The 22,499-nt window shown below is 37.9% G+C and overlaps 1 protein-coding gene across 1 annotated transcript in view; it reads left to right on the top strand.

Moving 5' to 3' along the window:
• The first annotated feature begins 16,373 nt into the window (after nucleotides 1-16,373).
• Nucleotides 16,374-22,499, top strand: part of DMRT1 (doublesex and mab-3 related transcription factor 1) — a 122,619-nt gene continuing 116,493 nt past the window's right edge. The window contains exon 1 of the mRNA XM_074196516.1: nucleotides 16,374-16,924. Within this exon, the coding sequence (XP_074052617.1) occupies nucleotides 16,550-16,924 (375 nt within the window). The 5' untranslated portion in view covers nucleotides 16,374-16,549. The remainder of the gene's footprint in view (nucleotides 16,925-22,499) is intronic.

Here is a 22,499-nt window from a genome sequence, read left to right as displayed (position 1 = left end):
CTACATTCCCATTTCCAACACATTGTCATAAGTTCATAAATGTAGCATTGGAAGGTGCCTTAGACAGTCTTGGAAGAGGGAATTCATGAGTCTTTGAAAAACTTCAGGGATGGGGGTGGGGATTGGCAAGGAACAGGAAATGAGATATTTGCACAGAGCAAAGTCAGGATAATCATGTGAAGGGAGGATCATCAGGCTGTACCAAATGATGAATTGTTTCCCACAAAAGAATTAGCTGTAGGAAGCATCCTTTTGTGGTGCCAGTAGGTAGGCTTGCTAAGCTTTCTATTTCCCACTCTAGCTGAAAGACAATACAGCTAGGACTCAGGCAAGAGAAGGTGGAGGGAAGAGGAGAGAGGCCTGGTCAGAGAGCTAGAGGAAACATGAGAGAGACAACGTCCAATAGGAGGGGATGGTCAACAGTATGGAATGCTTAAGAGATGTCAAGGAGGATGGAGGCTGAAAAAATATCCCTCTAGTTTTGCAAAAGTCGTTTCAGTAACTTGATAGTGATGGAAGTCAGATTATAAGGAGCTGCACAAGAGATTAACTGGTGGTGAAGTGGCATCAACTGAAGTTCTTTATACTTTTTGCCATCATTTTTTTAAACCCTGTCCATTCAGAACAGCAGGGACAGTTAGGTAGCAAAATGGACAGAATGTCCAGCTCAGAGTCCAGAATTCTCATCTTCCTGAGTCCAAACCTGGCCTCAGACACTTAATAGCTGAGTGATCCCGGACAAGTTAAAATGAACTGGAGAAGGCAATGGTAAACCATTCTAGAATCTTTGCCAAGAAAACCCCAAATGGGGTCACAAGGAGTGGGACCCAACTGGAAAATGACTAAACAATTACAAACAGTGCTTCTAGAAGAAAAATTTGGGGGTATAAATGACTTTTCCATAAGGCAGCCAGTTGGTTGGGTATAGTGCAGGATTTGGAGTCAAACCCTGACTATGAGCAAGTTACTTCATCATCTCCCTGTTCCTCAGTTTCCTTATCTGTAAAATAGAAATACTAATAACACCAACCTCACAGAGTTATTATGAAGGTCACATGAGTTAACATATGTGAAGCACTTTTCAAACCTTAAAATGCTATAAATTATTATTATTTTCTAGGCAATGATCAATAGGCTAAACCCTTCTAAATGAACTCTTTGTGTGTGTGTGTGTGTGTAGAGAGAGAGAGAGAGAGAGAGAGAGAGAGACAGAAACAGACAGAGAGAGATAGAGAGACAGAGACAGACAGAGAGAGAGAGAGACAGAGAGGGGTAGAGGAAGACAGAAGAGAGAGACAGAGACAGAGAGACAGAGGGGGAGAGAGACAGAGAGAGGGAGAGAAAGAGACAGAAAGAGAAAGAGAGAGGAGAAAAAAAGAAAGGGTCAAAGAACGATAAAGAAAAGGAGAAGAAAAAGAAGAGGAGAAAGAAGAGAAAGGAAGGAGAAAAAGAAAAAGAAGAAGAGGAAAGAAGAAAAAAGGAGGAACAAAGGAAAAGCATTTGATCATGATTCTCACACACTATTCTTTCTAGGGAAATGTATAAACATAAAATCAATCAGAAATGCATCCTATAAATTGAGAAAATTATTAACTAAAACCTTGAAGACATAAGACTCATGAGCATTCCTGTAAGTAAATAGAATGGAATTAGATTGCCATTTGATGACTGACTTACAATCACCAGAGACAAGCTAAGTAGAGAAAGAGCAGAATTGCAGTAGTCACCGCAAGAAGGGAACAAAGAGTGAAGAACTAAAGAACCCAGAAGACTAAGTGTCTTCTGTCTCCAAAGCTTTAAGGGAAGTGGGGCTAGAACCCCACAAGAAACTTATGTAACTATACACATTCAATGACAGACATACCACTGTCTCATTGCTGCCTTCTGTTCCCATAAGATGGTAGAGAAGGAAAATTCAAAACTTCGGAACCATTCTAGATCCATCTATGAAATTTGAAATGAGTTGTAAGGGAGGTCAGTGGTAAACATGCTCTAAGGGCATTTGGAAAAAAAATGTTCTGGAGTCCAATAGGTGATCTAGTTTAAATAACCTCTTTTTTCCTTTTTTTTTCTTTTCAGTTCTAAATTTCCTCCTTCCCTCCACCTCTCCCCCACCCACTGAGAAGACAAGAAACAAGATAACCATTTTAGATTATGAAGTTAGGTAAATCATTTCCATATTAGCTATGATGTGGGGGGAAGGGAAAGCAAGAAAAAGAAATAAAGAAAAAATAGTCCTCAATCTGCACTCAGAATCTATTGTTCTCTCTCTAGAGATAGATCACATTTTTCATCAAGAGTTCCTTGAATTGTCATGAATCACTGTATCATATCAATCAGAATAGCTAAGTCTTCCATAATTGATTATCATTATGATATTACTGCTATTGATGTTCTAGTTTTGCTCACTTCATTTAAATATTGATTTTGTTCAATCACAGTCCTTTTGGAAAATGCTCCCTTACTCCTCTCAAAAAAATCGAGCCCTTACTTATAACAAAGAAAAATAGTTAAGCAATATTCAATAACCTTGTCTAAGATGAAACCAATAGAAGTGAAATGACTTGTCCAAAGCCACAAGGAACAAATAAGAGGTCTGTGTGTGTGTGTGTGTGTGTGTGTGTGTGTGTGTGTGTGTGTGTGGCAAAGCCAGGTTTAAAATACACAGGACTTCTGACTCTAAACTCAGCTTGACGTCTGATATACTGAGCAGCCTTCCATAGCTTAGAGGCAATGCAGGTCAAAGCCATGCCACAGTGTGATTGAAACTAAATGGAAAAGGAGGCCATTGGGGCTGAATAGCTATGAGGTCAAAGTATTAGAGGAGTAAACTAAAAATTACTGAAATGCCTAAAAGTGTTTCTGGGCAGGTTCTGAGGGCATTTAGAAAGTTAGAAAAATAACTTAAAAGTCCAATTGGTGATAACAACCTTTATTGTAATTACTTTTAAAAGATACTTTAAGATAATTTCTGAGTGTCATTTTTATTACTTAAAAAACAAAACAAAACAAAACATTGGTAGATTGCTCTGTAGAAAAAGATTTCATTCAGGAAGACTAAATTGTGCATGTGAGCAATAACAATTATCTAGGTTGTGCCTATTCCCCCATAGTTCTAGCAACACTGTGACTTCTATTAAATGGAATGGCAATAAGTTATTAATTTAATCAATCAATCAATAAACATTTATTAAACATCTACTATGTGCTAAGCTAGAAATACAAAAAGAAGCAAAAGACAGTCCCATTCCTCAAAGAGCTTGCACTCTAATGGAGACAACATACAGACAAATGTATATTGGGGGGATAAATAACAGAGGAGGGGTTGGGAGAGGCTTCCATGGGAGAAATTTTAGTTGGTACTTAATTATGCTTATATATTGGCTGTGACCTTGGATGAGTCACTTAACTTCTGTCTGCCTCAGTTTTCTCATTTGTAAAATGGGATAATAACAGCAACTTCCTCGAAGAGTTGAGAAGATAAAATGAGGTAATATTTGTAAAATGCTTTGCCATCCTTAAAGTGTTATATAGATGGTAGCTATTATTTTATTAGTAGTAATAATATGGTGTGACATACTGCTTTAAGTTAACTAAATTCAGTACAATAGGCAGAAGTGGTAAGAAGTAGAAGAGAGGGAGGAAAGTAGTTTTTGATCAGACAGCCCTTTTGGTGTCCTTTAAGTCAAAGCAATCTACTCTTACCAGAATCTTACACAGATTATAAATTTATAATTTCAATTATAATATTTTATCATGATATTAGTAATTGATAATAGTGATCACAGACTATTTTATAATGATTTTTCTTTTAGTTTTTTTTTTTTTTGCAAGGCAAATGGGGTTAAATGGCTTGCCCAAGTCCACACAGCTAGGCAATTATTAAGTGTCTGAGGTCGGATTTGAACTCAGGTACTCCTGACTCCAGAGCCAGTGCTCTATCCAACTGCGCCACCTAGCCGCCCCTATTTCATAATGATTTTTGTAATAAGGTTGGAAGTGAAAGGAAAAGGAAGCATATAATAATTGACATAACATATCATTTATTATTTCACAAGCTAATCCTAAGAGCTTATAAAGTGAAAAATCAGAAAGATATCTCTTTTAAAACACAAAAAGCTTTGTAGAATTCAATTTGGATCAATGTATACCATGGAAACAATGTAAAGACTGACAAATTGCCTTCTGTGGGGGGTGGGGGAGGGAAGTAAGATCAGGGGAAAAATTGTAAAACTCAAAATAAATAAAATCTTTATTAAAAAAAGCTTTGTAGAAAATACATAATAACAGATATATGTGTCCATTTAAAATTTTAATTTTCCCCAATCTGAATCAGACACAAACTATTCATTAAACTATTCCTAAGTCTTTCTATATCATGTAGAACATGTATGGAAAAAATTATGGACTACAACCTTATTCCCTTAAGCAGTATCATTATTAGGTAGAAAACCTATTCACATTTTTCTTCTTTTTCTTTTGTTAATGCTCATGACGTTTGTCCTTCTTTCTCAAAGAAGACCATGATATCAGGGATACCATGATACCATGAAAAGAAAGTGAATTAGATTTGAATGAGAGGCTGCTGTGCTAAGTCACAACCTCCCTTTCTCCTCCAGAGCCATCTGAATCTAGTGGATAGATATGAATTAGATTGGAGATGACACTCAAGGTTAAATAACTTGCCCAAGGTCACATAGCTAGTAAGTGTCAGTTTGAGACTGGATTTGACTCCAAGGCTGGGGTTCTATCCACTCCACTATCTTAGCTGCCAGTATTAACAATGACTTTGGAAATACAGGCAAAAGCTCTGGAACTGAAGGCATAATATAACCACTATCAAATATACTCTTTATTTCTGCTTAATCTTTGAATTACTAAAATAATTAGTTTAGAATTTACTTTTAGTCTTTCCTTTCTCTTTTTAAAAATTTTATTTTATTTAAGGCAATGGGGTTAAGAGTGACTTGCCCAAGGTCACACAACTAAGATTAATTATTAAGTGTCTGAGGCTAGATTTGAGCTCAGGTCTTCCTGACTCCAAGGCTGGTGCGCTATCCAATTAGCTGCCTCCTCCTTTCTCTTAAGAATTGCAATTGCAAGTACCTAGTTTATTCAAATAATGCTAAGTATTTTTAAGTAACTATATGACTTGGATAAAAATATACATATCTTTTTAATTTTCAAAAATGCTCACTGAATTAAAATTATTAATTAATGTAACTTATTAGATTAGTTGACTCATTTACTACAGATAGAACCAGCAGATTATAAATAATAAGAATAATGATATTATTTTCCATAAAAACAAGCATTGTCACTTCTTTCATTCCCCTCACCAAAAAAAGAAAAAGTTCAAGCAACTGATGTAGAGATAAGTGGAATATTGCTTTAAAAACCTAACTTGGGAGGACGTAGAAAACAGTCTATAATTTCTCCTGTTACAATAGTTTTCATTTTACTTTCTTTCTCTACTCACAATTTCTAATTCAGGCCTTCATACCCTTTCTTCTAGATTATTTCATTTGCCTCCTAATGTATCTCAGTGTCTCAAATGTTTCATCATTCCAATGCTTTCATTACCGAAAAGTAATTTTCCTTATTACAGCTCTAACCACATGAATCCCCAAAGGTCTAAGATCAAATATAAACTACTCAATTTATTTATTTATTTATTTATTTTTGAAGGCAATTAGGATTAAGTGATTTGTTCAGAATCTCACAGCTAGTAAGTATCTAAAACCAGATTGAACTCAAGTTCTTCTGACTCCAAGGTGGGTGCTCTATCTGCCCCTCTGTTTAACTTTTAAAAACCTGTGCAACTTGACTCTAATCTATTTTTCCATCTTTACTGGACATATCTCCTCCTCCCATATTCTTTGACTGAGTTAAACTGACCTTTTCCTCATTCATTAAAATCCATCTTTCCTTTTTGTGCCCTTGCAATGTTGCTCTTCCTCACTTCTGCCTCATTAAATTCTCTCTCCTCTTTTAAGATGCAGGCACTAACTTTGCAAGAAGATACCACTTTTCTGATGCCACTAAGTGGCATCCTCCCAAACTGCCTTGTACTTAACTACTTTGTATATATTTGTATTTATTAACTTTATATTAATGATGCATATATTTTATTTTTAAAAAATATTTTGTTTTCCAATTATATATAATAGTAGTTTCTACCTATTATTTTTTGTAAGTTTTTGAATTTTACAATTTCCCCCCCTCCACTCCTTCCCCAAGCCCAACTAGATTATTTCATAGAACAGAAAACTGTTCAGAGGGACAAAAATGACTTGCCCAAGGTTCATGAAGCAATAAGGAAGTATATATATCAGAGGTAGAAAATTGAGGCTAGAGCAGAAACCTGTAGATTGGCTTCCAACCTCATCCTTCTCATCTATAACTACTTTCATCAAAATTACTAATGATTTCTTAACTACCAAATCTATGGTCCTTTCTCAATCTTTATCCTTTTTTAAAAATTTGCTTTCCAGTTATATACAATAGAAGTTTCTACCTATCATTTTCTGTAAGGTTTTGAATTGTACAATTTTTCCTCCACCCTCTCTTTCCTCCCCCATCCCCCCACAGAAGGCAGTCTGATAATCTTTACATTGTTTCCATTCTATACATTGATTGAAAATGAATGTGTTGAGAGAGAAATCATATCCTTGAGGAGAAAATAAAATTTTAGAGATAGGAAAATTATGTAGTACATGATACTTTAAAAAAAACTTGAAGGTAATTTGGTATTTGTTTAAACTCCACAGTTCTTTCTCTGGATACAGAGGGTATTCTCCATCACAGATACCCTAAAATTGTCCCTGATTATTGCACTGTAAGAATGAGCAAATCCATTAAGGCTGATCATCACCCCCATGTTGCTGTTAGGATGTACAATATTCTTCTGGCTCTGGCTCATCTCGCCCAGTATCAGTTCATGCAAGTTTTTCCACACTTCTCTGAAATCCCATCCCTCCTGGTTTCTAAGAGAACAATAGTGTTCCATCACATACATATACCACAATTTTTCAGCCATTCCCCAATTGATGGACTTGCTTTCCAATTCTTTGCTACCACAAACAGGGCTGTTATGATCCAGTATTGCTGGATCAAAGGGTATGAGGCATATATTTTAAATGAACTTGCTGTATCCCTCATTGTAAGGTAAACTCCTTATGTTCCTGACTCCAAAATTTTGCTCATATTGTTCCCCAATGTGGGTTTTCTATTCTGCTCCTCTCTACCTATTCAGATTTTATTTATTTAGTTTTCTGGGTCTATTTCTTTCCAAATTCTTCCCTGATACTTCATCTTATAATTATTTCCTCCATTGTTTGTTTTTTTATTTCATATATATGCATTATATATATGTATATAAACGTGCTTGTCTATACCATTTTTTGAAATGTAAAAGAAAATAAAAGAGAAAGGATCAGAGACATGTATGGATGGAGAAGGAGGTGATTTGGTTATATATGATGAAAGATGACAGATGGAAAACCTAAATGAGTACATTGGTATCTTTGAAATATTGGGAAAAGCACTGATTTTGCAGTCAGAGAATTTTATTTCAAGTCTTGCCTTTGTATTTGAATAATTGGGTCTTTGAGAAAATCACTTCACCTCTGAGATTTAACTTACTTATATTGGATAAGATCAAGTTTAGAGTTAGGGTAATCTGAGGACTGTACATTTATTTTTAAATTTTGATATAAAATTTGGTATATTGATATGCATATTTCAATATAAGTATTTTTCTTTGTAATTTTATGCTTTTTTTATTTTCTTTTATGCATCCTGGGTAGGGGTCCATGGGCTTCATCAGACTGACAGTAGTGTTCAAGACACCAAAAAAGGTTTTGAGCCCTAGGAGTAGTTGATTACTAAGTCTTCTATCAGTTTTAAATCCTTTTATACTCTGATTCTGAATTAAGTGGAGGAAGACCTCTTTCAAATTGAGTGGTTTTTCTGTGATGGATTTACAGAAAGACAGACATGGGAATGTTACCCAAACTCTTATTAAACATCTCCAATATGCAGGGCACATAAGTCAAGAAGGAATAGAAAAGTATCATCACAGATTCATCTAAGCATTTAAGAAAAGACAAATTCTCAGTTACATGGTTGTACATCCAGATATTTTCTTTTGTAACTTACTATTGTTTCAACTTATATAGTATACTTCTTCATGTTCACATGATTTATTAAGTCTGGAAACCAAGTTGAGACCTATATTTTGGGACAATCACTTGAATCATTGAGTGGAGAAAGGACTGGAGAGGGGAGAGACAAGTTAGGAAGACCATCAGTAGGTTATTACAATAGCTCAGATGTCAGAGAATGAAAGCCAACACCGGGGTAGGGACAATTCAGAGGAGATAAGGGGGTACATACCAGATATGTTTGGATGGTAGAATCAATCAGACTTGGCAACAGATTATAAAGGAGGGATGACGAGAAAGAGTGAAGGATTGAGGATGATACCTAGGTTGAAAACTTGGTAGATGGACCAATGCTAAATATAGGCACAGGTTTCAGGAAATAAGTAGATTTTTTGGTTGTTTTATTGATTTGCTTTAACATTACAAAAATTTATAGATTTTTCCCAATTTTTTGAAAAGTCTCATAACAAAGGAGAAGTTAAGAAAAGAAGAGGCTCTGGGAAGAAAGATAATGGTTCATTTTTGGACACTTCAAATGTTTAATACAAGAAAATGGGGGTAGGAGGGGGGTTCTCTTTAGAAGAGGATATTGACTTTATTTTTTTTTATATTTAATCAATTTTATTTATTTATTTTTAGGTTTTTGCAAGGCAACTGGGGCTAAGTGGCTTGCCCAAGGCCACACAGGTAGGCAATTATTAAGTGTCTGAGACCAGATTTGAACCCAGGTACTCCTGACTCCAAGGCCGGTGCTTTATCCACTACACCACCTAGCCGCCCCAATATTGACTTTAGCACATGTTTATATGGTAAACTCCTGAAGAGGGCTTTGAGCACTAAAGGTACCTAGGGGAATGAAACCTGCTAGTCTTTTTTCTTTTTTGAGCTTTGAGTTTTACAGTTTTTCTCCCAATCTTACTTCCCTCTCCCCAACCCCCCACGGAAAGCAATCTGTCAGTCCTTATTTTGTTTCCATGTTGTACATTGATCCAAATTGAGTGTGATGAGAGAGAAATCACATCCTTAAGGAAGAAACAAAAAGTATAAGAGATCAGACAATAAGATATTTATTTTTTTTCCTAAATTAAAAGGAATAGTACTTGAAATTTGTTCAAACTCCATGGCTCTTTATCTGGATACAGATGGCACTCTCCATTGCTGACAGCCCAAAATTGTCCCTGATTGTTGCACTGATGGAATGAGCAAGTTCATCAAGGTTAATTATCACCCCCATGCTGCTGTTAGGGTGTACAGTGTTTTTCTGGTTCTGCTCATCTCACTCAGCTTCAGTTCATGCAAATCCCTCCAGGCTTCCCTGAATTCCCATCCCTCCTGGTTTCTAATAGAACAATAGTGTTCCATGACATACATATACCACAGTTTGCTAAGCCATTCCCCAATTGAAAGCCATTTACTTGATTTCCAATTCTTTGCCAGCACAAACAGGGCTGCTTTGAATATTTTTGTACAAGTGATGCTTTTACCCTTTTTCATCATCTCTTCAGGGTATAGACCCAGTAGTGGTATTGCTGAATCAAAGGGTATGCTCATTTTTGTTGCCCTTTGGGCATAGTTCCAAATTTCTCTCCAGAAAGGTTGGATGAGTTCACAGCTCCACCAACAGTGTAATAGTATCCCAGATTTCCCACAAGCCTTCCAACAATGATCATTATCCTTTCTGGTCATATTGGCTAGTCTGAGAGAAGCTTTAATTTGCATTTCTCTAATAATTAATGATTTAGAGCAATTTTTCATATGGCTATGGATTGCTTTGATCTCATCTGTAAATTGCCTTTGCATATCCTTTGACCATTTGTCAATTGGGGAATGGCTTTTTTTTTTAAATATGACTCAGTTCTCTGTGTATTTTAGAAATGAGTCCTTTGTCAGAATCATTAGTTGTAAAGATTGTTTCCCCAATTTACTACATTTCTTTTAATCTCGGTTACAGTGGAAACCTACTAGTCTTAATGGTATGGAATAAGAGGGTCTAGTTGTGGGGTATAGGAAAGTGTACTTTTCAGAAAACAATGTTTTTAACAACAACAACAACAAGGAGCAAGAGCTGTTAGAGAATACAGAATGAGTTGAATTGAATGGAAGGACTGTGGGAACAACTTTCAAGAACATTCAGAAAAGGGTAAGAGAGAAGAGATAAGAGAAACCAGGAATCTTAGAAGCTGAAGTCGGAGGAGCATCAGCTGAGTTGGTTGAGGGAACTGGCTGTGCAGGCAGAATTTTTGACCAGAAGCCAAATGAGGGTGGACTTGGGTTTCCAACAGGAAAGAACTTTATTCTTCCATGGACCAAATGGGGGTTAGAGGCGATGGCCTGACCTTGGACTGAAAATAAAAAGGTGTGTGGGGGGAGTCAGTGTGAACAGGCATGAAGAAGAATTGTAATCAGGATTGGGGCTGATGAGAAAAGGTTTCAGGTTTAAACTAAAGAAGGTATGATGATAAAATCCATTCAGGAGTTATTCAATATTGTAAATTTGTGCAAGCTGGATAATGTGAGAATAAATAGTATTTTCACTTATGTGGGTTTGTTTCCCTAAATATCCCTAGTAACTTGGATTGTGCACTTAAATTTCACATAAGTACAAGCCTAACACTGGACAACGAGAAAGAGATGGGCTCCAGATATAAAGAAAAGATGAAGAAAGTTCAGGCTCCAGAGGAGAAGGCTTAAAAAAATGAATTCTGTCATTTAACAAACATTTTTGGGGGTGTGGGGAGGGAAGCAATCAAGATTAAGTATCTAGCCAGGGTCACCCAGCTAATGAGTGTCTGAGGGCAGATTTGAGCTCAGGTCTTCCTGGCTCCAGGGCTAGTGCACCAGCACCACCTGGCTGCCCCTCCCCCAATCTTTTTTTTTTTTGTCAGCAAATACTTCTTAAAAACCTACCAAGTGGGATGAGAGGCAAAGTGGTTTAGCGGATAAATAGCTGGCCTTGGATTTAGGAATAACTGAATTTAAGCTCCACCTGTGACATATACCAACTGTGTTAACCTGGATAGTCATGATCTCTCAGGTAATTCGCTATACTGATAAATTGTAGGAATTTACCAAACTGCCTTGGAAGAGGAAGTTCCTTATGTCAATGAAATCAGTCTACCCTGTTCCTATGTCCAATGCACTTAACAAACTAGAAATAAAATACAACTTCTAGACTCAAGGAGCTTTTAGTCTAGTAGTAATGATAAGATTAGTATGCAAATAAATAAAACAGTTTAGAATATGACTACAGGACCTTGAAAAAATCATTTCACCCCTCTGGGCTTCTGTAACATGAGGGAATTGAACTAGCTGACCTCTAAGATGCCTTCCAGATCTAAATCTATGTTCCTAAATGTGATGATGATGATGATGATGATGATGATGATGATGATGATGTTTGCCATTCCTTCTCAAAGAAGACCATGACATCAGGGAGGTCATGAACTGGATTTGAGTGAGGGGATGCTGTGCTAAATTGCCAGCCAGAGTGATCTGAGTCCAGTGGTGAGATATGAATCAGGACAATTGGAGATTACCCTGGATGTGAGGCAATAGTGAAGACCAGAAATGTGGATAAAATGAGGGAAAGAAAGCTTTTAAACTAGGAGGATCAGAGAAGGGAAGAGGTAGCATTAAAATTAGCCTTACAAGTAGGGAATAGTATAAGGATGAAGCTATCAAGTTCAGCAATATTACATAGGTGTGATGGTTTTTAAGGAAAATCCTCCTACTTTTAAACCTTGGTGTTGACATTGAAAAGATTAAAAATTAAAATTGGGTAGCAGATAATTCTTTTTTAAATTTTTATTTATTTTTCCAATTGCATGCAAAAATAGTTTTCAACAATAATTTTTGTAAGGTTTTGAGTTTCACATTTCTCTCTCTCTCTCCCTCCCCTGACAGAAAGCAATGTCATATAGGTTTTACAAGTATAACTATGTTAAGCAAATGTCTATATTAATTATGTTGTGAAAGAAGAATCAAATCAAAAAGGGGAAAAATGAGAGGGAAAAACCATAATACATAAAACAATTTTTAAAAATTGAAAATAATAAACTTTGATCTGCATTTAGACTCCATAGTTCCTTCTCTGACTATTATGGTATTTTTCCATCACAAATCCTTTAGAATTGTCTTTGATTATTGGAGTAGCAGACATTTCTAAATAATTCTGGCATCTCTAAATAGGTATCTAAAACCCTAACTTATCTCTCCCATTAATTCTGCTGTTTCCCAGTTAGGGTATCTCCATGTGTATCACCATCTCAAACTTTTCCCCTTTAAAAGTTTATCCTCTTAGTTTATTTTTTTTATTCTTTTGTGTGGCACCATCATAGGATTTAAAGTATAGCAAAGCTGAGAGTTGGCAAGGACCTTTGAGATCCTTTAATTTAATCCTTTCATTTTACAGTCACCCAGGCTTGAAACCACGGAGTTATCTTTGACTCTTCCTTCCCTGTAACTCCCCTCCCCACCCCATCCAATCAACTGCCAAGTCCTGCTGATTCTGGTTCTGAAGTATCTCTTGCATCCGACTCCTACTTCACACTCCCATCCTAGTTCAGCCCTCATTACCTATCTTTTGGATTACTGTAACAGTCTCTTAACTGGCTTCCCTGCCTCCAACCTCTGCCCATATCCCTTCTATCCTTTATATCACTGCCAGGGTTATATGTTCCTCCTGATTGCTTATTGAAAGTCCATAACAAACCCCATTAGCTCAGTTTTTGCCATTCCAAAGTCCATCTTTCCACGTTTATTGCCCATTATTCCCCCTTCACATACTCTAAATTCTAGTCACATTTGACAATTTACAGTTTCTGGTCAAGTCTTGCTCAAACCCATCTTCATATCTTTGCATATGATGTCCTCAACCTCTAATCTCTTTCCTTTAAAAAAAAATAGTATGAGCAGCTAGGTGGCACAATGGATGGTGTTCTAGATTTAGGAAGAACTGAGTTTAATGCAATAGGGGGCCCTGGGCAAGTCATTTAACTCTGATTGTATAAGGAAAATTCCTCAAAGGATCATATCTTTGCATATTCTGTTTTTGACTTTTAATCTCTTACATATTGAAAAATCTTCATAAGATTATAGGTATAGAGCTAGATGTAGACCTCAGAGATCTTTTAGTTCAACTCCTTCAAACAGATGAAGAAAATTAGTATAGCAAAGTAATAATTATAAATAATAATAATGATGATGATGATGATGATGTTTGTCCTTCATTTTTGAAGATCACGACATCAGGGAGGTGTTGCTATAATAGAATATATGAATTGGATTTGAGTGAGGTGGGGTGCTGTGCTAAGTCACCAGCCTCACTTTCTCCTCCAGCACTATCTGGGTCCAGTGGCCAGTTATGAATCGGATGAATGGAGATGGTCCTGGATGAGAGGTAATCCGGGTGAAGTGACTTGCCCAAGGTCACACAGTTAGCAACAGTCAATAGGACTACATTAGAATCCCATCCTCCTGACTCCAAGGTCAGTGCTCCATTCATTCACTGTGCCACCTAACCTCCCTATGGCAAAGTAAAGTGACTTGTCCAAGGTCACTTATAGAGTAAGTACCAGCTTTTGATTTGAAACAAGATTCTGATTCAAACAATAGTGCTAAAAATTTCTTTTCTATCACTCAGCTTCATTTGAAACCTCTCTCTTCTTTTGAAGTCCAGTTTAGGTGTTCACTTCTCCATGAAACTGGTTTGGATTTTCCTAGCTGTAAATGAATTTTGTCTTCTTGAATCTCTCCCACCACTTTGTTGAGAGCTGTCCTATACATTTTTTATATTATTACTTGTATGGTGGCCATTTATTACTTATTATTATTATAATTGTTTAATCACCTCTATTAGAATAATAGATCTAGACTCCAAAGGAGTTTCAACCTCCTAATTTTACAGATAAGGAAATTGAGGTTTGTGACTTGCTCAAAGTAAGGAAATATCAGGGATTCTAACAGAGAGTTTAACCCAGAGCCTCTGACTCCACAGCTTGTGAGTTTTTAGTCTTTCCATTGGATTCTAGACTGGACTGTATTCTAGAACTGTCTCTGGTTCAATGTTTTTATTCCCAACAATAAACTTCAGGATTAGAGAGGAGTTAGGCTTTTATTGCTATGGGTTCTACCTTCACTAAAGCAAAGCACAAGTCCTCTAAATTTTAATAGATAACCTTTGTGAGTTGCTGTGGCTAAAACAAAAACTACAAGAAAAAACCCTCCAGCATCCAGTGGCCCATTGGCTTTCTTAATCTGACTAGCATGTGGTGTTCTGGAAACCTTTGCAATTAAAAGGTTCTTTTTTTTGTAGCTTTTAACTGTCAACACTTGGCCATGAGTGAGGATTATTGTGGAGGGATACTTAAAAATGGGTTGATGAATTTTGGAACTTGTTTGGGTACTATATCCTAGCCACAGAACATTGTTATGGACGTTTCAGGTACTCAATAATTTTTTTTTGGCAAGGAATAGAGTTAAGTGATTTGCCTAAGGTCACACAGCTAGATAATTATTGAGTGTCTGAGACAGGGTTTTTTTTTTTTTTTTTTTAAGATTTTTGCAAGGCAAACGGGTTTAAGTGGCTTGCCCAAGGCCACACAGCTAGGTAATTATGAAGTGTCTGAGACCGGATTTGAACCCAGGTACTCCTGACTCCAGGGCTGGTGCTTTATCCACTACGACACCTAGACGCCCCTAGACAGGATTTAAACCGACTTCAAAGCCGGTCCTCATCCCACTGTGCTACCTAACTGTCGCTCTCGATAACTTTTGAATAAAGAGCTGTATAATGAGAAGCAGCAAGAGACAGACATACAGAGACAGAAACAGAGACACAGAAACAGAAAAGACTGGAAGAGAGGAAACCTGGACCTTAATTCTAACTGTGTTTAGTAAAAAGCCTTCCTCTATCTCATCAAGTTGCTTCTCTGGATTGTAGAGAGAACTTTGGATTTGGAGTCAGAGACTATTGGTTTGAATCTCCTCCCTTTCACTTAACTACTAAATTTCTTGGCAATTTATTTAATTTTTCCGACCTCAGTTTCCTTATCTGGAAAAACGAATGATTTGATCTGTATGACTTCCTGGGTCTCTCCTGACTATGATTTGTTCTGTAGCATTGTTGGGATTAAGTGGTTCAATTTAAGTGAAAAGAATTCAAAGTGCTGTGTAAATAAGTATGGCCTGATTATCATTAGAGTGTTAGGATCACGAGAGATAAAACAGAAATTTACTTTTCCGTGAAGTGGCGTTGTTTTGACTTCTTTAGAGTCAGTGGCTAATGAAGAGGTTTTTCCTTCTTCTAGAACCAATGAATTGATAAGTCAACAACAGCAGAGATAGGTGCTCAGTTGGAACAGAAAAGAAAGAGGACACAATCCCTAATCAAAGCAGTTCCTTTAAGTAGGCAAAACGCGAAATATAATAAGAGGCTTCACAAAGCCACACATTTGCGAAAGAAAAATAAGTCAACACGTTAAGGGGCGAGTGTTAAAGTTGTGTGGAATTAATGAGGCGGGGGTTTGGGAAAATGTGAGTGCATTCCAGGTTGCTACGCTCAAAGGCCCTAAAAGGAGAATGTTTAGGGCACACGAGAGGAACAGCAAGGAGATGCTCCGAGCTGGGAGATGGCAGCAAACCTCGCTACTAAAACAAGAGGGCAGGGCACTTTCAAAGCCAGGCTCTGGGACTATGGATTTCCCACGAAAAGCATTATTTTTAAAAAGCGCGAGCCGGGGGCGCGTGTCTGAAGAAGGTAACTTTGCAAGCTCACAACAGCAGCGGCTCATCAGGGGGGCCCCAGCCTCTGCGGCTGAGGGTGTGCCCCGCCCCCTCCCCCGCCACCCCGGGTCCAGAAGTGGTCCCGCCGCGCCCACTCTCCCCGCACCCTCGTTTCCCATCCTTGCACCGGGGGAGGGGGCCCCCTGAAGGGACTGGAGGGCCGGGCACGGCCGGGCAGGTCGGTGCTCCCTGCAAAAAAGAGGAAGGGGTAGAGGTCCCGGCTGGGGAGGGGAGGGAGGGGCCGCAGGAGCGTCGCAGCGGCCCGAGCTGCTGCGTGGGATGAGAGCTGGTGGGGCGGGGCGCCCGCTCGCCCTCTCGCCTCTAGCTGTCCCGGGAACGTTCTGAAAAAGTATCCAAAAGTTCCCCGCCGAGCGCGCGGAGGGGGGAGGGGCGGAGGCTAGAAAAGCGCAGGAGAGCGCACCCCCCCCACAGGCTGCGCGCTGCGGCTGCGGGGCGCACCTCGGGCTGCTGAGCTCCGCGCCTCCCGCGCCGCGCCCTCGCCTCGGGCCCAGGCCGGGGCCGCCGCTCCCCGCCAAGCAGATCTCGGGGTGACTGCGGATCCCCTTTCTCATTCAGGGGAGGCATCACCCCGGACGGGAGCCATGCCCAACGAGGATTCCTACAGCAAGCCCTCGACGTCGTCCGACGGGCACCCCGGGCCCGGGGGCAAAGCCGGCGGCTTCGGCAAGGGCGCAGGTGCCATGCTCGGGGTGGCCGGAGGCAGCGGCGGCGGCGGCGGCGGCGACGGGGCCGGGGGCGGCTCGGGCTCGGGCTCCGGCTCGGGCTCGGGCTCCGGCGGCCTTGGGCCGTCGGGGGCCGCGGGGAAGAAGTCCCCGCGCCTGCCCAAATGCGCGCGCTGCAGGAACCACGGCTACGCGTCCCCGCTGAAGGGGCACAAGCGCTTCTGCATGTGGCGCGACTGCCAGTGCAAGAAGTGCAACCTGATCGCCGAGAGGCAGCGGGTCATGGCGGCCCAGGTGAGCGGGCCGGGCGGCGGGGCGCGTGGCGGGGCGCCCCGGAGGCGCTCGAGGCCCTCCTCCGCCGGAGCCTCTTCTCCTGCTCTTTCCCTCCTCCCTTCCCTTCTCTTACCTGTTCTTTCTCTTCTTCCTTCCCCTTCACTCCGTCACTCTCTCTTCACTTGTCTTCTTTCTCCTTTTCCCTTCTTTTCCCTCTTCTTTCTCTTCCGTCGCCTTTCTCTTAACTTTTTTCGTAATTTTTCCGTCTTGTTCCATTTGCCGCTATTTTCTGGTTCTGCTTTTATTTCATTTGCGGGGGGAAGCATCCAAGAGAGGGGTCGGCCGCGAACGCTCCCGCACCTCATGGCTTTGGAGAGAAAAAGCCTGCTTCGGGGAGGTCCCTCATTTTGGAGGGAGGCGAAGTCGGGCTTTAAATAAAGCGCCTAGTCCCGCCCCGGGCTTCGGCCGGGCCGCCGGACACCCGCACGCAGCCTGGGGAGGGCTGGCGCGCTTCTGACTCCCCTCAGGCCTAAAAACCCACAGAACAAAACGCGAGGCGGATTCCCTGCGGAAGGCTAGGAAACGCCAAGAACCGCTAAAGGGGAGACTCCTTACTCTATTAGCCAGGGGGAGTGCAGAATCAGGGGAGGGGATAGGGGCCAATCTCCTTAGTAATTCCGATAAAAAGCTAAAACTTGTGGTGTATTAGTTGTTTACAATAGCCACATAAAGGAGAAGAGTGAGTTTTGCCTTTTTTTTTGGGGGGGGGGAATCTTGGAATGAACGCACTGCTTTTTCCTTCCTCTGGATGCAACGATATATTTCTTTGACATGCTAGCCACCCTTAAGAACTCCCCCTATTTCCCTCCACCTACGGGGGTGGGACTCTAAGTATCATTTAAGCAAAATCAAGCAAATATAATGATTTATTTTAAAACCTAATTTAAAAAAAAACAAATTCATATTTGGCTTAAAGGTTTTTGGATTTCTAAAGGAAAAAAAATTTAACTTCTCTTTAGAAATTTTAAGTCCGATAGCTTTGTAATTCTGGGCAAATCACTTTAACCCTCATTGCATCACCTTCCCTTCTCCACCCTAACCCCCATACCCACTCCCGCAAAAGAAAGAAATTTAAAGTCGATGGAAAAACGTGTTATCCTTGACCAAAGGAAAAGAGCTTGCATTTGTATTTACTGAAGAAAAATACATTCTTTCCAACTGGTTTGTATTTCACTTTTTAAAAAGGATATTTTTTACACTTAAGATAGAAAAGAAGTATTTACAAACATTGCTACTTTTGATTAAAGACTTGTAAATATCCTTCATTGACACTGATTTTAAATGTTAATTTTTGAAATTTGGTGATTAAAAAAATAACGTGAGAAAAGGATGACACCCTTTTTTGTCTTTGATTTTGTATTTTTATTTCAGAGACAACTTTTGTAGCTTTTTGTGCATTTTCAAAGTATTTTAAAGTGATTTTGATAATAATTTTAATAATAGTAATTAAAATAGAATGTTACTCTAGTAATGAGAATATATTTTTGTTTTTTCCCCCCTATATCTCCTAGTTAATTTCAGTAAATTGGAAAGAATATGCTGTAACATCTTTGAAATGATGCATTTAAAACATTTTATAGGCTTTAAAAAGTTTTTATAGGTAGAGAGAATATTATAGATCTGTTCTTATATCTTAAACTATATATTGTGAGGAGTGTATCATTTAATCTATGAATTCATAATTTCTAAAGATAGCTCCCTTTAATATTGTTTATGAAAATTTAATATTACATAATATATTTGCTTAGTTTTAAATAAAATTGCATTGATAAATGTTAGAATAGACCATCAAAGATCAAAAGAAATAATATATAAGCACATTTATATTTAACATTAGATGTTATAGTGATATAACATTGTGCTGTTTATCTATATTAGGCAAAATGTACATAATACAAAAACATTGTATATCATCCATATAATATATAGATAATAGATAAATTTGTAAAATAATATATCAGTATGATATACACAATGTACAGAGCATGTACATATAAATTATTAATTTTGGGTCATGTGTATGTTACATCCATGTACATAAGTGTTTTGCAAATTTTAAGGTTTAAACTTAAGTTTTATGTAAATTTTGACTTCTAGTTAGCCATTTTTTTATTTAAAAGTTTATTTCCTAGAATAAAAAACTCAAGCCAAATAAAAGGTAAGTCATTTTTCTAACCTTTACAATACAGAATTACCAGAACATCATACTACTTCCACCCCATTACATTAATCGTATTAACCTATCAGCTTATACTTCTCTATTTTACAGTTTAATACAGTAAAAGCACAATATCTCTGTGATGTTGGATAAATAATAAGTCTTTTACCCATATGGGCAAAATGAGACTTATAAGTATACAACTAGACTATGTTTGAACAGGATTTTAGACCCAGGTTTCTAAAACGTCATTACATTCTTGATAAACTTTTCCTTCTCTGCTAACCAGTTTCTGCTGGTGAGAATTATTAAAAATTATTGTAAAATATATTTTCTTATTAATCATTGCATCCATTTCAGAAAAATCAGCTGCTAAATGGACTTTCTGTATTATTGATTCTATATCATAAACAAATTTCTTGGATCCTTTTTTTGTATAAAATTATTTAAAACTTTTGCCTCATTCTCCAAACCAAAGCTGAACACTTGTACCCTAGCAGTATGGTTAAGTAATTTTAAAGTGAATCATTTTTCAATTAAACTATACCTATAATCAGTACAATTTATTAGAGTACTTAAACTGGCTTCCAAATTGTTCTTTAGTTCCTGTGGCATAGTGGAAGTTTGGAGTCAGAAGACCTAAGTACAAATCTCAGCCCTGCTGCATACTTAACTTGTGTGACCATGAGAAAGTCATGGTTTCCTTTTTCGTAAAATGAGGACAATATACTTGCACTACTTATTCGGAAGAAAATGTTTTGTAACTTAAAAAGTGAACACCTTGTGTAGGGGGGGTACACTTTTTAAATTTTATCCTAGGAAACTCATTTGAATTATAAGTATTAAATGGGCAAATCAATTAAAGCTTAATTTTTGAACCTTTAAGATAATTCTATTAAGAAAATAAAATATCAGTCAAAGCAATCCTCTATTGTAATTTTAAAGATCAGGTTTTTTTTTTACTTAGATTTATTCTCAAAGGGTTGTTGTGAAAATAAAATGCAAGGTATTATATTATTAAAATATTTCTTTGTAATGGAACCTATGCAGCCACTCAGATTCCTGAGTTTCTACTGCTACTGACTGGTAAAGTATACTATAATTTTAAATTTGGAAGCATTTAGCATTAATTTAAAATTATATTTTCCATATTAATAGGCAAGAATAGTGAAAATAACTGATTATACATATATATATATACACACATATCTGTCTATAATCTGTCTTTAAATTTATTTATTCATTCAACTCATGATATCTTTGTCCAAGTATTTTCTCCCTTTAAAGAAGAACACTAATAGAACCAGATAGCCCAGTGGATGGAATATCTGTGACAAGTAGTGTTTCTGTCAAGTCTTAATATCTACAAAGACCAATTCCCTTTCTCTTATCTTGGTTTAACATTTAATGTTTTGATGCCGGTATTATAGAAGATTTTTTTCAGTCAAGGAACTTTGAGCACTTTTCATGTTTTCTGATGTATTTTGGGGCTAAGGCTTTGTCCATTTTGTGTGGTGGCTGCCTAAAGAGCTAAATCTTGAAGCCACAATCTAAAAATTGGAATGGACCTCAAAGGATTAGCTAGAATAGTCTGCCAAGTGGTAATCAAATGATTCTGTACTTTTTTGTCCTTTTGCATATTTTGGACTATTTTGGTTTATAGAACTGATCTATAGATCAGTTGATTAAATTCTCAGAGATAGCCAAGTTGGAAATCAAATTTAGGACTTCAGAATACAAATGCTTTCTTTATTCATCTGCCTGTCTTTAAGCACATAGGAAAATTATTATTAATTTAGGAAAGAAGATTCTACAAAGTTTTTTTTTTTTTGAGGAAAACCAGGTTAGTAATTTGACTAGGTTCATTCATATAGCTAGTAAGCATCTAAAGACAAATTTGAATTTACATCCTCTTGATTCCTAGGCCTGAACTTTGTCCACCTAGTTGCCTCTTGAGCAAAGTTATTTTCTAGAAATGAGACAAAACTGTTTTATATCTTATTCTTTAGATAATTTATAGTTCAGTTCTTTTTAACTTAAGCACTGACTCTTTTGTGACCCTTTTTAGGATTTTATTTGAAAAAATACTGGAGTGGTTTGCCATTTAAAATTTTATCTCAGTTCCTAATCCCATCCTCTTACTAGGTGATTTTACATCCCAGAGAACACCTCCCCACTCCCCAGGCAAAACTGAAAAAATTCTGCTTCTCCCAGGCAAAACTGAAATAACTCTGCTTCTCCAAATATCATCTAGTCTCCTTTCTTCATCCTTCCTACTCTTTTTTTCCCCTATATACTGTGTACCCTTCTATCAAAATCAGCTCTTGAGAAAGGCTCTGATAGCAGTCATTTATATCCAAGTATGATTAGTGCTAGTGTATTATTCTTCCAGTATATTCTTCTATAGGAAGAAATTTCAAGCCTGTTTCCAGCTTGTCTTTCCAAATCACATGAAGTTGCGGACACTGACCTTGTCTACACATCTCTAGACATATTCCCCTTATCTTATCCTCCTCTACACAAAAAGACTTTTATTCCATTATTATACCTTATTATTAGCTTCTAGTGGCATAGAAAAGAGACTGTTGACTTGGAGTCAGGAGAACTCAATTTGAATCCTGCCATAGATCCTAGCTCTATGACCTTAGACCTATCGGTAAAAAAATAGCACCTCCCTCCCAGGGTGTTGTGAACACCCGGTGAGGTATTTAAAGGGTTTTGCAAACTTTGAAGTGAAACTTTTTCTTCTATCTATAACCTGGATCTCATCTTTTCTTTCCTTTAGGAAGATGCTGCTCTCTTTATTCTTTCCTGTTTTTCAGATTATTCCTATTCACCTGGCTTCTTCTTTGCCTCAGCACTTGAAAAATTCTTAGCTTGACTCTGATGTGCTCTTTAGCTACAACCCAATTCTTTGATTTTTTTTTTTATAATTTCATACTTGTGGGTTGATTATTTGTATAACTCACACCCCTTTTAATCTCTTGTACATGCTTCCATTCCCATTCCTCTATGGAATTTCACTTTCTTAGAGACGGATCATCAAGAACTACTTTAGTATTAAAACTAGTTTTACTTCTCTGGGTCCTCATTCTTCTTGACTTTTCTGCCAGATTGACCCTACATGTATCTCTCTTTATGACATTTATCACAGACTTCCTTGAATAATTACTTATGTCATGAATTCCCTCCTATATTTTACTTATTTTCTGGAGGGCAGGGAGTTTCACATTTATTAACAAGTGTTTATTAAGCTCCTTTTAAGTACTAGATACCGTGCAGACTAGGGAAATACAAAGACCGAAATGAAAGCCCCTGTGGGGAAGGTGCTTACTATATATAGTGATAGATCCTCAGAATTGTTGAAAGTGACCCAGT

Source organism: Macrotis lagotis, chromosome 8 (assembly GCF_037893015.1).
Source record: "Macrotis lagotis isolate mMagLag1 chromosome 8, bilby.v1.9.chrom.fasta, whole genome shotgun sequence".
Classification (NCBI taxonomy): domain Eukaryota; kingdom Metazoa; phylum Chordata; class Mammalia; order Peramelemorphia; family Peramelidae; genus Macrotis; species Macrotis lagotis.
The sequence above is the reverse complement of the archived record's forward strand: the minus strand, read 5'-3'. Positions and strand labels throughout refer to the sequence as shown.